The 17658-nt window shown below is 39.2% G+C and overlaps 1 protein-coding gene across 2 annotated transcripts in view; it reads right to left on the reverse strand.

The window, feature by feature from the left end:
• Positions 1-815: 815 nt before the first annotated feature.
• Positions 816-17658, reverse strand: part of SLC17A6 (solute carrier family 17 member 6) — a 54621-nt gene continuing 37778 nt past the window's right edge. For both annotated transcript variants that reach the window (XM_077322014.1, XM_077322011.1), the window contains 8 exons: positions 17304-17391; positions 16595-16681; positions 13656-13798; positions 12884-13033; positions 10727-10859; positions 5402-5512; positions 5087-5214; positions 816-3463 (listed from right to left, as the gene is read on the reverse strand). In XM_077322014.1, coding sequence (XP_077178129.1) covers positions 3128-3463; positions 5087-5214; positions 5402-5512; positions 10727-10859; positions 12884-13033; positions 13656-13798; positions 16595-16681; positions 17304-17391 — 1176 coding nt within the window. In that variant the 3' untranslated portion in view covers positions 816-3127. The remainder of the gene's footprint in view (positions 3464-5086; positions 5215-5401; positions 5513-10726; positions 10860-12883; positions 13034-13655; positions 13799-16594; positions 16682-17303; positions 17392-17658) is intronic.

Consider the following 17658-nt stretch of genomic DNA (forward strand, 5'->3'; position numbering starts at 1 on the left):
GTAGGATTCAGCAGAAACTCTATGATTGTACCTAGAATGGCATTAAGGCATTGTTTTCATTCCCTCCCCCCTCACTGGCCTAGCTGGTGGCAGTTGAAGGAGTTGGCTTTTATATGCTGTTTTTTCTGCCAGGACTCTCAAAGCATCTTACAATCACCTTCCCTTTCCTCTCCCCACAACAGACACCCTGTGAGGTAGGTAAGGCTGAGAGAGCCCTGATATTACTGCTCAGTCAGAACAGTTCTATTAGTGCTGTGAGGAGCCCAAGGTCACCCAACTGGTTGCATGTGGAGGAGTAGGGAATCAAACCCAGCTCACCAGATTAGAAGCTGCCACTCTTAACCACTATACCAAGTAGGGGTTGGGAAGTTGCCAGTGGGAGCAACCTTACTTAGTAGACTACCTAGCAGGCTGCATTAGGCATGATGGCTCCCAGGTAAGGACTGCTTTAAGAGATCCATGGGGACAGAAGATTTTGCTTCTGTGACCCGTTGTCTGTATCTAGGACTTGCCTACAATCAGAAACATTAAGTGTTCTGCAGCTCTAAGACTAAAGAGCTGTAAGACTAAAGTGGCAAACGATGACTCTCTGGACCAGGGGTAGTCAAACTGCGGCCCTCCAGATGTCCATGGACTACAATTCCCATGAGCCCCTGCCAGCATCCGCTGGCAGGGGCTCATGGGAATTGTAGTCCATGGACATCTGGAGGGCCACAGTTTGACTACCCCTGCTCTGGACTGTCTCTTGAGACTGCGAAAAGAGAAAGAGTCATTCTGTACAAACTAAGCAAGCAGGAATCACAAACATGCATTCATTATATATAAAAGGATAAATAGAGCATTTATTAACACTTTTTTGCAGCAACAAAAGTGACACAGTCCACATCTTTTCACAGCAAAAGCTATGATCACGTTTTACATCACTTTGAGGCACAAAGCAAAATAGATCATTGATTTTTCTTCAAAGTATGGTTCATTTCACTTATTCTCGTTTAATTTTTTTTTTAAAGAAGAAAAGAAAAACAATCCTCAAGTTGTATATTGCAGTAGCAGGGCCTTAAAATACTAGCACAATACAAGGAGCAGATCAAAAAACCCAGAATGGCTTCTGAACATACAATGATAGTTGCTTCATTGAAGTTGGGAAATGGATACTTGTTAGAGCATTAAGTGGTCTGGTATTCCGTTGAAGTTCACTGTTGATTGGTCTGGTCTGTTTGTTTTTGCTTTTTTATCACCCCAACTGTCTCAAGGATCTGCGACAAGCTTAATAGTGACAGTAACAAAGAGTTTAAAAGAGTGTGCACTTTACTGTGCATTGCACTTATTGCTTGGTACACTAACATTACAATTCTTTTTGAACGAAACTTAAAAAACACAAGGCCTCGATCCAGAGCTCCCTGCTCATTGGCATGAGTACAGAGTGCCTACTTTTACAGGCTTCCTTGCTCACTTCAGTAGGCAGGTCTGCACATGCAAAGGGATGCACAGTCTGTGTCGTCCCTTTTCTTGAAGAAAACTGAGAAGCCTGTTTGTGCACCGGTTCATGATTCACATTGAAGTTGCTGCTAGTGTTACCAACCTCAAGATAGGGCCTGGACTTCTCCTGGAATTGCAAATCAACCCCCATACTAGAGAGATCAGTTTGTCTGGAGGATGTGTTAGTTTCAGAGGACATACTATACAGCATCACTGCCCCTTGGAGAGCCCTTTTTTTTTCAAACTCTGCCCTCTTCAAGCACCGTCTCCAGATCTCCAGAAATTCCCTAAACTGAAGTTGGCAACCCAAATCCTGCAACTGCAAGGAATTTCAAGGCAAAGAGCAGCAGCCCATAGACCCCGAAGCCAATGGCAAACTTTCCATTGATCTTGATGGATCTGAATTGCACTTGAGCCCTGTAAAAGCCCAACCCACTAGATGCCACTTTTGGCTCACCATGAGGATTGTTGCTCATCATCCATGTCCTTTATAATTCTATTTATTTGAAAGAGAAATACAACTTTGTTTTAACATCAGAAAACTTTAAAATAGCACTATTTTTATAATTATACAGCCTCTTCAATAAACTATGACTTTATTTATATAATTGTGGCACGGCATCTGAAAATATGAAAAATTATCCAGGATTTAACAAATAGCTAATTTCTTCCCCATTTCTTGCATTTACCTCAATATAGGTGCCAAAAGACATACATCCATTTTTGTTCTAGGGCTACTTCTCTGCACTTCCATTTTCTTTGGATTTTGTTTGGGCCAAAGGAGATTTATGGCTAGTCCTTTGCTGGAGACAATAAACATACTAAAGATATCTCTGTCTTGCTTAAGGTTTGTTTGTTTGCTTTAACATTCTGCATGGAAGTTCAGACTTAGTATGACTTCATACTGGTTGGTACATGTAAGGAAGAACATGATACATGCAACAACCATACAAGCCTGTAAAGAATAAAAATAAAATATTTGTGCCTAAACAACCAATTTGCTTCTTTATCATAGAGTAGCCTGCAGCATACAATAAATATATCCTATACCTTCATTTGTTTTGTAAAGGCTCAATTCAGCTCTCTTGAATGAGAGCTAGATTGGGGCTTTATGATAATCTAAAACAGAAACTTTCTATGAGAAATCTTTTCTTAGAACAACCATACATTTCCTACATTGTACCAAGTAAACATGTGGCTAACTTCACACAATCTTTTTTTCGATCTCTTTCAATACAGTGTAACAAATATGTAAGTGCATTTATTTATTTTCAAACAATCAAGTCATTTTGGCTTTCTAAACAGAAGAGTTGATGTCCCAACTTGGTTGGTAGTTGTGCTTTAATCCTTAGTTATGAGCTTTTAGCCCATATATACTGAAAGAACCAAGTTTCCTCTAGCGTTTTTGACCAGTAAACCCCTAAAACTCTATCGAATGGATACATCCAAATGAAGGCGATGAGATGTCACAAACTCATACAGATTGCACTTAATGGATTCTTTTTTTAACGTTTTACAGTAAGACCTTCTGTTTGATATGTGTTTACATGTCTATACCACATTTGTGTGTGTGTGTGTTGTTCTGCGTGTGCAAACAATCACAATGAATAAATCACAAACACTACAAAATATATCCAATATAGGTCTGTTATGAATAATCTTCTCCTTCCTTATAACTATATGAGTCTTGTACTTCTTCTTGTACAAATTCTTCTCTCTTCTCCCAGCCATTAGGCCAGCCACCATTGACCTGGGTCGTAGCACCATAAGATTTAGTGGTACCATAATTTACATAATTCTGAGTGATGTCCCCTGTTTCTTCATCAAGTTCATCTTCATGTATGAAACCGCATTTTTCTTCACTCGTCTGTTCTGGATCTGCCCATGGCTGTTTTTCTCCAGATGCAAATACACCATAAAATATGACTCCTCCATAATGGACCAAAGCAGCAATAAGGAAGACGTACTGCCACTCCTCGCGTGTCTGTGAGAAAGAAGAGTGCCATTTCAGAAGGGCTGTCTACAGTGGGGAGAGCCTTTGAAAGAAAAACTGTTCTTTATGGAAACTATGGCTTTTCAGCATAGAACCTATGGACTGGATTTAGTTGTTGCAGCAGTTACAACAGATTTCCATATTTTCCATGTGAAACAGACTCCTCTTACAATTCCTGAGCATATTGATGTATTAAGTTGCCCTATACTGGGCCCTACCATTGGTTGAAGTAGACAAAAGTATTGCTTCTGTGGTATCCGTAGAAGTAGATCCTTTTAACTGGGGCTTGCCAGTGATAGAATCAGGGACTTGCTGCATATTGAGAATATGTTCTAATTTTTAATTTTTTATTTTCACTTAACTTTTCTTGCTGCTATGGAAAAGAAGTGGACTTGAGCCCTTTTACATTCTATAACATCCTTCACAAAGACCAAAATTTACATAATAAAGTTCATGGATCACTGTTGATCCATTGGGTGTTCCTGCAATTATGGTTGAAGGAAAGAGGTGACTTAACCCTCCATGCCTTACTTGGTTTTGCATCCCATTGTTGTTATTGGTTTAAAGGGGGAAAACATGTGTCCTTTAAAAAAAATCATGTCTTTTCTTTTAAAACAATATTAGTAGCACAAGAAGTCCACAGGTTTAATTTATCAAAGATTGAAGGGTTAAATCACCTTTTCTCACCCCATATGGCCCCAATGGTACATTGCCATTTTCCTCCCAAATGCCACACAAGCTCTTCTCATAGCACAACAGTGTTGTGATAGTGTCTGGGTAGAAACCAGTGTTGTTGTTAAACCCCTCCTAAAACATTCTTTAACTAATCCTGGGGCTTGTTTATGTTAACACAATGTCAGTATTTAGGCTTCAGCCTTACACAAATTCTCCTTTAACAATATAAATGTGAGCTTAGAATTCTAATAACTAGTATACCTGCTACTGTTATCTTTTGAATAAAAAAATAACAACACAAAGAGATAGTAAAATCTGGAGAAACAGAATTCTGGGAATGAAAGGTAACAACAACAACAACAACAACAACAACAATTGATAGATTGGATTGGATTGGATTGGATTGGATTGGATTAGATTGGATTGGATTGGATTAGATTAGATTAGATTAGATTAGATTAGATTATTAGATTAGAATGACCGCCACTCTCGGAGACCGGCTTGTGGCGGTTCACAATAATTCACTATAAATCAATACATTAAAATTCCTCATTAAAACCTCATAAAAATGACTCAGTCATAATGATGGCGATTAATAACTATTCCCACACAGGCCCACTGAATGAGCATAAGGGAGCTGATGGATAGTTGGGTATGGGTGGAACAATTTCCGGAACCAGGCCAGCCCAGGAAAAATCTAAACAGTAGATAACAGTAGTCTTACTTTTAAGAATAGTCTTACTTTTTATAATAAAATAGGATACCACCATTTTGTGATAAAGATGTCAATACAATTTGCTTTTTGATCTGGCAACTATGTATTATATGCTAATATAATGGAATAAAAATGTAATCTCAAGAGAAGGTTCATTCATTGCCGAACTTTTAATCAATCTCTGTGCAAAACATTTCAGATATTGTATTATTAATTAAACTCACCTTATTCTTTGTCATTGCTCCAACAATTATAGGACACACCATTCCAGACAGTGTTCCAACTCCATTTGAAATCCCCATTAAGATACTAGCATATCTTGGAGCAATATCTAAATGGTTAACATTGAATCCTGCAACATAAAACTTGTATTAATTGGCCAGAAAAAAGTACTGTGCTGATTAAATTTAGAATACTGTTGCGGATTATTGATATTCTTTCCATATTCATAAAAAACTCTGACATTGTTTGATTACCTACAATCACAATTATTTTTTACTGTGATGGAATAGACATAATCTGTAAAAATGATCACTTACCAGATATGGCGAAACCACTGAAACCCACAGCTAGCACTAAGAATGAAATGGCCACACCTTTACTGTGAGAGTAGCCAACCACCAAGAGAAGAGTTGCTTCCATTCCAAAACCTTGACAAATTAAAAAAGAAGAAAGAACTAATGCTAGTCACCTTCACAATCTGTTAAAATATTGGATGAGTAGATTAACTAGTTCCACATCGGGATCCAATCAATTAACAATCATTAAGGGTCATTTTTCAGTTGGCATATTTCAGGACTCAATATGGGACAAATTTTAGCAAAGATCTCAGGGACTGGTAACAGGGGATGCTTACTAGGGCCATTCTGGTGACGCCTTAGTGGTGTGGAACCACTGCCAGTGTTCTCTCATGGCTTCTGAATTTATCAGGACTGACCAGGAAGGGGGCGTACTACACCTGCCCTAACACTTTTACAGGAGAACTGTTAGAAGGGACCCATTTGCACAGACAGTACAATGACCAGTTCTTTTGAGGAACAAAATTCCTAGCAAATGCACTTGAGGTTTGAAAGCACTCCTATCCATAGCTTATGCTATAGAAGCTTAAGAGGAATCTTATGTGAGTTAGGAGGGCAAGACTGCTTCAATACTTCCACTACTCAGCCACTTGGCCATACTACTGGAGGGAGGGGGATTAGAAAATAGTAAACACCAAGACCTAACCACACTGCAAAGGTTTTTTTATTTTTTAAGGAATAATTAATTTCACAATGAGAAAGCAGTATGGTACATTCGAAGCAGAGGTGTTAAAATTGTAGTAAAATGGGAAAACAAAAACAATTTTACATCTCTTTCTACTTCATCTGTCATTATATATGTAAATGAAACACCTTATGATGAATCCTACCCATGACCAGCCCACATTATTATATTGAATTCCTCCTCCTTTTCATAGAAATGCACAACATCATCTCTTGCATTTCTTGGTATCCATTTTATAGCACTGCTATGGAAATAAACTGCAATATGCCATGCACTATCTTCAGTACATGTACCATGGGATAAAATGAATTAGGGTAACATTAAGTCAGCTCTCTCGTCATCCTTTCATTTAGTTTTAAAATCTGTGTTATTCTAGTATTTGACCCTTTAGGGACAGAACATCAATCCCAACACACAAAGAAATAATGAAGGCTAAAAACAGCTGAACAGGCTAGTATTTGGATGGGATACTTCCAAGGATTTGAATGAAGTTCCTCCAAAGAACACTAAAAGTCATGCCATGGAGATGGGCAATGGCAAACCACCTCAGAATGTCCTTTGCCTGGCTGCCAGAGAATCCTCACTATGCATGCCATATACAAAAATAAATATCAGAATAATTAAGCAAAACATTTCATGTTACTTTGGGGCTCCATTTAAATGCTACTGATCTGGGAGTTTTATATCCCAGTACAACGTGTGTGTTTGAAGTGCACAAATAAAATAAAGTTAAGAAGAATCCAGTTGCATCTTTTAGATTAGCATGCTTTATAAGATAGTTAGCTTTATGGACCTTTGATACTAATAGACCCAAATTATACGGCTTAAATTATAAAGTATAAGGTATATAACCCCCTTCAAGGATCGCTGCCTTGTTGTGGCAAGGGGGCTTGCGTAGTTCAGTGAAGCTATGAGCTATGCCGTGCAGGGCCACCCAAGACGGACAGGTCATAGCTGAGAGCTCTGACAAAAGGTGATCCACTGGAGAAGGCAATGGCAAACCACTCCAGTATCTTTGCCATGAAAACTCTATGGACAGTTCCAATAGGCATAACGATATGACGCTGGAAGATGAGCCCCTCAGGTCGGAAGGTGTCCAATATGCTACTGGGGATGAGCAGACGGCTAGTACGAGTAGCGCCAGAATGAATGAAGCGGCTGGGCCAAAGCCGAAAGGACGCTCAGTTGTGGAAGTAACTGGTGGCGAAAAGACAGTCCGATGCTGTAAAGATTTTTATTCCATAGGAACCTGGAACGTCAGATCCATGAATCAAGGCAAGCTGGACGTGGTTAAACAAGAAATGAGAAGACTGAACATCGACATTTTAGGAATCAGTGAACTAAAATGGACAGGAATGGGTGAATTTAATTCAGATGACCATCAGGTATACTACTGTGGACAAGAATCTCGCAGAAGAAATGGAGTAGCATTCATAATCAATAAGAGAGTAGGAAAAGCAGTCTTGGGATACAATCCCCAAAATGACAGAATGATCTCAGTTCGAATCCAAGGCAAACCATTCAACATCACAGTGATCCAGGTCTACGCCCCAACCACTGCTGCTGAAGAGGATGAAGTTGATCAGTTCTATGAAGCCCTACAACACCTTCTAGAAGCAACGCCCAAAAATGATGTGCTTATCATCATGGGGGATTGGAATGCTAAAGTAGGAAGCCAAAAGATAACCGGGATAACAGGCAAGTTTGGCCTTGGAGTACAAAATGAAGCAGGGCACAGGCTGGTAGAATTTTGTCAAGAGAATACAATGGTCATAGCAAACACTCTTTTCCAGCAACCCAAGAGACGACTCTACACATGGACATCACCAGACGGTCAACACAGAAATCAGATTGACTATGTGCTCTGCAGCCAAAGATGGAAAAGTTCTATCCAGTCAATAAAAACAAGACCAGGAGCTGATTGTGGTTCAGATCATGAGCTTCTTGTTGCAAAATTTAGGCTTAAATTGAAGAAAGTAGGGAAAAGCACTAGGCCACTCAGGTATGAACTAAATCATATCCCTGACGAATACACAGTGGAGGTGACAAATAGATTTAAGGAATTAGATCTGATAGACAGAGTGCCTGAAGAACTATGGACGGAGGTTCGCAACATTGTACAAGAGGTAGCAACTAAAACCATCCCAAAGAAAAAGAAATGCAAGAAATCAAAATGGCTGTCTGAGGAAGCTTTACAAATAGCTAAGGAGAGAAGGGAAGTGAAAGGCAAGGGAGAAAGAGAAAGATACACCCAATTGAATGCAGAATTCCAGAGAAAAGCTAGAAGAGATAAGAATGCCTTCTTAAATGAACAGTGCAAACAAATAGAAGAAAACAATAGAATGGGGAGGACCAGAGATCTTTTCAAGAAAATTGGAGATATGAAGAGAACGTTTCATGCAAAGTTGGGTATGATAAGGGACCAAAATGGTAGGGACCTCACAGAAGCAGAAGAGATTAAACAAAGGTGGCAAAATTATACAGAACAACTATACAAGAGCGAGCTTAACATCCCTGATAACCACAGTGGGGTAGTTACTGACCTGGAGCCAGACATCCTGGAATGTGAAGTCAAATGGGCCTTAGGAAGTCTGAGCAATAATAAAGCTAGTGGTGGTGACAGCATTCCAGTTGAACTATTCAAAATCTTAAAGGACGATGCAGTAAAAGTGCTACACTCAATATGCCAGCAAATTTGGAAAACTCAACAATGGCCACAGGATTGGAAAAGGTCAGTTTACATTCCAATCCCAAAGAAGGGCAATGCCAAAGAATGTTCAAACTACCGCACCATCGCACTAATTTCTCATGCTAGCAAAGTTATGCTCAAAATCCTACAAGCTAGGCTCCAGCAATATGTGGACCGAGAACTTCCAGAAGTACAGGCAGGATTTCGAAGAGGCAGAGGAACTAGAGATCAAATTGCCAACATACGCTGGATCATGGAGAAAGCTAGGGAGTACCAGAAGAACGTCTACTTCTGCTTCATTGACTATGCTAAAGCCTTTGATTGTGTGGAGCACAACAAATTGTGGCAAGTTCTTAAAGAGATGGGAATACCAGAGCATCTTATTTGTCTCTTGAGAAATTTATATGCAGGTCAAGAAGCAACAGTGAGAACTGAACATGGAATCACTGACTGGTTCAAAATTGAGAAAGGAGTTCGGCAAGGCTGTATACTGTCGCCTTGCCTATTTAACTTGTATGCAGAGCACATCATGAGAAATGCGGGTTTAGAGGAGTCACAAATTGGGATCAAGATTGCAGGGAGAAATATCAACAACCTCAGATATGCAGATGATACCACTCTAATGGCAGAAAGTGAAGAGGAACTAAAGAGCCTGTTGATGCGGGTGAAGGAGGAGAGTGCCAAAGTTGGCTTGAAACTCAACATCAAGAAAACAAAGATCATGGCATCCGGCCCTCTCAATTCCTGGCAAATAGAAGGGGAAGAAATGGAGATAGTGACAGATTTTATTTTCCTGGGCTCCAAGATCACTGCAGATGGGGACTGCAGCAAAGAAATTAAAAGACGCTTGCTCCTGGGGAGGAAAGCTATGGCAAATCTAGATAGCATCCTAAAAAGCAGAGACATCACCCTGCCAACAAAAGTGCGTTTAGTCAAGGCTATGGTCTTCCCAGTTGCAATGTATGGCTGCGAAAGTTGGACCATAAGGAAGGCCGAACGTCAAAGAATTGAGGCTTTTGAACTCTGGTGCTGGAGAAGACTCTTGCGAGTCCCTTGGACTGCAAGGCGAACAAACCAGTCAGTCCTAGAGGAGATCAGCCCTGACTGCTCTTTAGAAGGCCAGATCCTGAAGATGAAACTCAAATATTTTGGCCACCTCATGAGAAGGAAGGACTCCCTGGAGAAGAGCCTAATGCTGGGAGAGATCGAGGGCAAAAGAAGAAGGGGACGACAGAGAATGAGGTGGATGGATGGAGTCACTGAAGCAGTAGGTGCAAACTTAAATGGACTCCGGGGAATGGTAGAGGACAGGAAGGCCTGGAGGATCATTGTCCATGGGGTCGCGATGGGTCGGACACGACTTCGCACATAACAACAACAACAACAAGGTATATAAAATATAAGAATTAGATAGTGTGTTGAAGGCTTTGTATCCCTGGAAAAAATTCAGAAATAATTTTACTGAGGAAGTAAGATACAAAAACAAGGTTTTATACCTAGGAACTCATTCTGAATAAAGCTTTCTGCCATCGCCAGCTTGAAAATTTCTTTCTGTTTACTCATATACTGTTAGCTGCAAGCTAGGAAAACTCCTTGGTGAAATGTTTAGGCATGGAATCTTAAAAAGAGGTTGACTAAAAAAGGATTTTAGATGGAGAACTCAAGGCACAAGCAGAGTATTGTTCTCAGCTGTTAAATTGCACACTCTGGTCCCTGCTTAGGCCTTGATTGACATATTCAAATTGAATTATCTTCTGTTCCACCATCTCCCATTCCATATGTCCATCCAAATACAGCTGTTGGGGAATGACTGCTTTGGAAGTTGCTGATGGAATTATTGGGGTAGGATAAAATGTTCACCCTCAGGCCATAGTATGAATAAAGTGTGAATAAAGTATGAATAAAGGCTTACCTCCACAGTTCATTATCTTTCTGACAGTAGTGGTTGAAAGAATTTGTTTGCTTCTTAGAAAGTCTGCAATTTGCCCACCAATGGGCACAATAATAGTCATCACTAAATGCGGCAAAGCGGATAACATGCCCACCTAAGATTAGAATAAGAAACAGCAGGTGAGGGGAAAATCAGTGGATAAACCTTTGCGATTCTCTGCAGGTTCATTAAGTGGTATCTTGATGATGCTAACCAAGATCAAAAATGCTGATCCCCAGGACTAAATCTTCAACCAATGACTGTTCAGGTGAGTACTAGTAACATTGACCTGGATGGAGCAAAGTATAGAACTGTCTTGTTGGGTCTAGATGCATAATTTCAAGTAAGATTTCACAAAACTAATTCAGGTTGTATACTGACAACCTGATTGCCAGTTAAAAGAAGCCACACTAGGATGGAGCAATTTAAGGGGACTTCTGTGTTGGCCACATAACAAACCCCTTTTGAACATGCTCTGCCACAAGTTGATTCCAGTATTCAGCATTCCACTAAAAGCTGTATTAAATATGTGTTAGTGTTGGGCCACTGCTGAATCCAGCTGAATTCAGCCTATGGTGGAACATGCATGTCATTAGATAAACAAGCATGGACGTGCAGGAGTTGAGAAGTGAGAGTAGTATTTTCTAATGACTGCCTCATCCTCAAATAGTCATATGAATTGTATGACTTCCACAATCAGGTGTTAACTATACCAGCTATTCCTAGTACACAGTAGAATATATTATGGGCATTATAGCTGGTGGAGCTGCATTCTGAACAAGGAAAAGATTTTATTATGTATAGTTTCTCTCAAGCTATGCAAAAACAGAAAATGTGTGCACCATGAATTACATTTTTGTGCAGCTGGCATATGATGTTTAATGTGCAATTGTGTCCTAAGGAAATGAAGACAGAAAAGAAATGGAAAACAAACATAAACACATTCCCTGTGTCCTATCATTTTTCCTTTCTGTCTTCTCTGCCATTTTTCTTATTTACTTCCCCCCCCCCCGTCCTTTCTTTTCTCTTTGGGGCAGAAAAAATGCCAGTGCCTGTGCTCACAAACTAATGGGCAGGGAGGTGCTGCACTGGGTGTTTGTTCTGTTGAGGAGAAAGACATAGCATAACATCTGGGCAGAGCCTGGACTGATACTGATTTAGGATAAAGACTGCAGAGGGTGACCATGGGATCCTGGCCTAAAAAGTGTTCTCTGGGCCCTCTCTTCTTACCCAGCATCAACTGTTACATGATCACAAATAACATGAACTGCCAAATAAGCCCCCACAGAAACCAGAGACTCCAGAATTTCATCCCCCTTGTCCCCTCACTCCTCTGGTCAGTATTACAAGTCCCCCATTGTTCTTTCCTTCCCCGCCTAACAAATCAAGCCATGTAAAATCTACGTGAAACATTCTAACATTTCAGGAAGAGGGGACAAACAGTATGCAGGGTTACTCTGGTTTACATCCATTAAAAGCCAGTGAAGAAAAAAGTGGACAGCCATATAGGCTGAAAAAATATACATGCAGCATGGAGATAGGTAGACACTGATAGTGGCTCCCAGCTCTGTACTAAGGGGAGAATTCCTCTAGGCTTTGAAACAGTGCTAGAGATTAATGTTTTGATAATACCTTTCTGTGGCTTTCTTTGCAGTAACCTCTGAATATAGCACAAGTTATTAAATGGATGATGATTAGGACTGTGCAAATCATTACTTGAAGTCCTTATTGCAGGGGTGGCCAATTATCAGTACCCCTGCATGCTGGAAGTGGCTCTTGGGAATTGCAGTCCATGAACATCTAGAGAACTATAGTTTGGCCATCCCTGAATTATTGTATGTTTGGGAGGTAGGAGAACATGGGACCTGCTGCAGGAACAGCAAAAAATAATGTGGAAATGGATAGGAACAGCATCTGCATGCTCCATCTCTCTCATGATCACTGCTGTTGTTGTCCCTTCTACTTATATATGTGCGTAAAAAAAAATCAACTGGCCTTTCCCATTTGAAGAACAGACTGTGCAAAGTTCATTGATGGTAGAAACAATTCTTTGAAAAAATAGTGGCTATGTATTCATGCCTCTCGTGATGTTTCATAATTTTAGTAATTTCAGTAATTTCAATCCAATAATATAAATACCTTGCTAATTTCAAAGCCAAACACCTCTTCAAAGTAAGCAGGTTGACTAATGAGCAGCAGGTAAAACGTCCAACTTCTGCAGAAGTTTGCAACAATTATTGCATAGACAGGCATAGAAGTAAAAAATTTTCTCCACGGAGTCTTGAATTTCTGAAACAAATAAAAGCAGCAATTCATTAACTGTTGTGTACTTTTGATGATTCTTTTAAAGCACACCTTCTGAAATGGTGAGTTGTTCACATTTGTCACTGTGGCTGTTGAACTTTTGTATGTTTTTGAAGTTTTCTTCAAGAAGCAAGCAGAAAACTATACATACATTTGGAAGATCAGAAGAAACTTTAAACAACGCACTAATACTTATGACACATACGGAAAACATTTTATAAATCTTCATTTTTGTTTCATTTTTTCAAGTTTCAATCATAAAACACGATTCATATTATAAACTAGGCTACATGTTTTTAAATTAGTTGGCATTACTTCATTGGTTATTATTTTGTTATTATCTACAGAAAGTGCATTCTTAAGCAGAATTACATCCATCTAAGCCAATAACTTCAAAGGACTTAGAAAGGTCTATACCGTGCGTCAATGTTAGATCACAAATGAATTAAAACTTATTTTTCTTTCTTTCAAGTGAAAATGGACTAAGACATTGTAGCTCCAGCTGGCCTCTACTTACAGTGGGACCAACAGAAATTTTACAGTTCAACTTTTGGCCAAGCTACAAAATGATTGTCTCTAAAATGTCAACCAGACACAAAATCCTTACTTCCATTGCTCCTAAAAGATTGGCACTCTCTCCAATACTCTCCTCTATGTATCTGCGTTCTTCATCTGTAATAGTGGGATGCTTTGCAGGACTCTCATATGATACCAAAAGCCAAAACATGTACCAAACCATGCCAAAACTTCCTGTTAAATATATAAAGAAAGGTAGGATTTAAAATCAGACTCTGAATTAGATCACACAAGAGCAAAACATAGCCTAGCTTAGTATTTAGCATTATGATTCTATGACTCTATGCAGAAGAAATCTTAAAATTTATGCCAGCTGAGTTGCTTTCTACAATTATTTCCATATGCGGCTTGTGAGCATTCCCACTACATGCAAAACATGTAGCATTCAAGAGAGGTGAAATACAAATCTTTTCATCATCTATATGACCTATATCTGCCTTGGTCTCTGTTCATCCACACATGTAAGTCAACATTTATGTTATATATTAATTAGTTCCATGTATCCCCAATGTTGTATGTAAACCGCCCTGAGCCATATGGAAGGGCGGTAAATAAATAAATAAATAAATAAATAAATAAATAAATAAATAAATAAATAAATAAATAAATAAATAAATAAATAAATAAATAAAATAGTACATTCCTCATCAAGTTACACTTCTTCTGATGCCCCTAAGTATAATGTTAGTACTGATAAACTCGGGATCATAATGAAGTCCTCTTTTTTTTTAATAAGACAACTCACTGGAATGTTTGCATAAATTAATGGCTCGACATGAAGGCATGTTCCAACCTATATGTTTGCCACAGTTTAGGAAAGAGTTGCTTTAATGGCAAATTGCAGAAAATAAATGTATTTTCATCACCAATTAAGTTGGTAGTTTGTGAACCAACCATTTTAAATCATCCGTTCTTGACCGCAGGGCTGCAGGTGTATTCACTCCTGTGTTCTGTATGTATGTGCGTTGATTTGAGAAGTACTTTGATATCTTTATTCTGCCAGAATGAGTTTGTGAGCTTGTATTTCTACCAAACTAAAACACCTTCTTAGTGTCATTCTGCAAGGTCACCACCTTAGCAGATCTGTAACCCTCTAGTCTGGCAGTGTCACATACTTCTGGGCTAATTTGAAGGCTCCTCTCTCCAATAACAAGATAAAAATAAGTGCACAAAACATCTCATTTCAGACTGTTTCCATGCTACTGATAATAATTCAGATTTGCATTTTTAAAGGATTGACTATTTTTGTCCATTTTTGTACTAAAATTTGTGTCTTCAAGTGAAATCCTGAATTGCCGCCTCACTTGCCCGCAGCAAAGGAATCCCCAGAAAACCAGATTTCATTTGGGGCTGCCCAATGTATATCATTGGGTTTTCCCCCACACCTGCCATTTTGAGTCCTCTGGCACATTCCTCATCGCCACCTGGAGATTGGCAATGATTCAGCTGCTGAATTTCTGCCTGCAGCTGTTAAAAGAACAAGAACTCTGGAATAAATTCTGGCCTGTTGAAAAATGTTCCTACAGAAATAATATAAAAAGAGATTGTGAAAGGAACCCTTAACACTTCCCCCACACACTCCCTCTTTACTTGCAGAGCCTGTTCCATGCTTGCCAGCGTAATTAAATTATTTTCAATCTAGCTTTGCGCATTGTTATAACTAAGGATCTAGTTCACTGACTTCAGTTTGGCTTCTGCTGTTTTACACTGAGATAAGTGCAATGTGACTGAGTCATGATCCTCATTTAGGCCTAATTTGATAGTTTGTACCATTCTGCTATTTCAGAAATTATTGTGTTTCTTCCACTGACCTATTTTTCCTCTGCTCGAAACCGATGTGTGATGTTATTCCCCCTCAAAAATCCCCTTTGAGCGTCCCCCTCCATTTTTTAAATTAAAGGTTAGAGGAGCCACCATCTGAATCCTGCAACTTGACCCTGAAGCTCTCTTCCTCAAGCAACATCTTTCCATATCCACAAAGAGAATCCCTCTCATTCTCCATAATTTGGGACTCTGTAATTCTTTTGTATGCTCCAGTAGGCAGAGTAAATTTGCAATATGACCTTTACTGCCGCTTCCTTTCCTGAATCCAGCTTGTACATCTCATATTTGTTGTTCTATAAATGGTAACAGCCTTTGTTATAATCTTTGAGCATCAATTTACTTGTGTGAGAAACTGGGAGCTTCCCCTTTTGAGGCTTCTGGCTTTCCTAAGGTTGAGCTCATGAGCCTGCTGAAAATTGTCCAAAAGACTCCTAGTTCAGAGTTTCCATGCTAAAATTGTCTGTGATTGGGGAATGGCCACCATGCTCTGTGGGTCATGTGCTGGATACTTTTGTGTGGGATTTTAAAAGACTCCCTTATGGCAGCAGTAAAGCAGAGATCTGTTGCCTAGTCAACACCCCCCCCCACCAAATGGCCAATGAAGGGCCTGCAGAGGATGGGAAGGGGAGGAACCCCTGGTGGCTGTGTAGACAGCAATGCTTCCCAACCATATTCTTCACAATCGTGTCACTTTCTGGGTTTTTTGAAGCCTGAAGAATGTTTCAGGGGGTTTCTCCATGTTAAAAAGATTGGGCAAGACTGGCCTACTCCATGGCATATGAAAATAATGATCAGTTATAATGATTATTTTTAATCTCTCACCCTCCATGAAGCTTAGACATATCTAGTCATACATAGTTCCTCTCACCCTACAACCTAGCCTGCCAACTCTGTGGAGTAGCTTAGGCTGCAACAGAGAACCCAACTGACTCCAAGTCCCTAGTAAGCTTTACAGCTTGCTTGAAGTCAAGTTTATGCATCCTATATCCTGTTTTCTACACACCTCATGGTATGCTTTTGATCTAATCTCTCTGATGTATCATAAAATCCAACAACAATGCATTTCTATTAATAACAGAATAGTATTTAAAAATCTAGGTCTATAGCTTTACAGACAAGAAATGAGGCAGGTAAGATACATCATACCATATACATAGAACACAGATGACCATCCAGTATACTGCACTAAGATCCCAGCCAAAGGCATTGCAATAACAGCTCCTGCATAGGAACCTGGAAAAGAAGGCAGAAGTTTACAAAATGGAAATGCTACAGGAGTGGTAACAGGGATGAAATGCACACTCATAAGAATTCAAATGTGTAGTGTGCATGCAAACTGAATAAATTAAGCCCTATTGAAAAAACTGCATAGTTTCAAAGCAGACTCCTCTGATTTTGAACATCTTTGAAGAAAACTAATCACTGATATTTTCTGGACCAAATATCTGAATGTAGATTATATGGATAATTTTTCAGCTTTTAATTGATTGATACTCATGTGTGATTGAATTGTTTAACTCTTATCATATGATATAGTAGGAAATACATCAGAGAAAACGACTGACTTTCGTTTTTAAAGTATTTGGCTTTTTCATCAATCTCAGTGATGTGATACTCTAAATGTTTTATACTGTGCTCATATCATTTATTTACTAGCACAGTTTTAAGTGGTTAACATTGTAATCCCATGCATGTTCCCAGCTTAATTGTTTCAGAAGCCCTTTTATGTGGAAGGGAATTCCACTGCAAACCAAGAGTGTAATGTTGTATATGAATCAAAGAAAGAAAGAAAAAACTAGTTAACTTCAGATGAGAATTCAGCCCAATGATAGTGAGAATTTAGGATGTTACTTACCACAGAAAGAAGTAGTTGCTAGTCTACTTCTCTCTAGAGGAGGTGCCCACTTGCTCCATATTCCATGGCAGGCTGGATAAGTTACACCCTGTGTAAAAGGTTGCTTAGTTTATACCCATTTACTGCTCATACACTTTTATATTATTTGTAATCCATATTATAGAACTAGCCAAACTTGCCAAGGAAGTCATGACTATTCTTAAAACATATGACAAATCAACTAGAAAAGAGGGATTCATACATTTTTTTAAAATTAAGATACGTATGTGTTTCTTGAAGTGAATTCCCATTTCCCCACTTTGCTTATAACTGCCTTGGATAAGGGAGGAGGGTTCTCTCCTGGTACACAGGCCTC

The sequence above is a fragment of the Paroedura picta genome, chromosome 2 (assembly GCF_049243985.1).
Source record: "Paroedura picta isolate Pp20150507F chromosome 2, Ppicta_v3.0, whole genome shotgun sequence".
Classification (NCBI taxonomy): Eukaryota; Metazoa; Chordata; class Lepidosauria; order Squamata; family Gekkonidae; genus Paroedura; species Paroedura picta.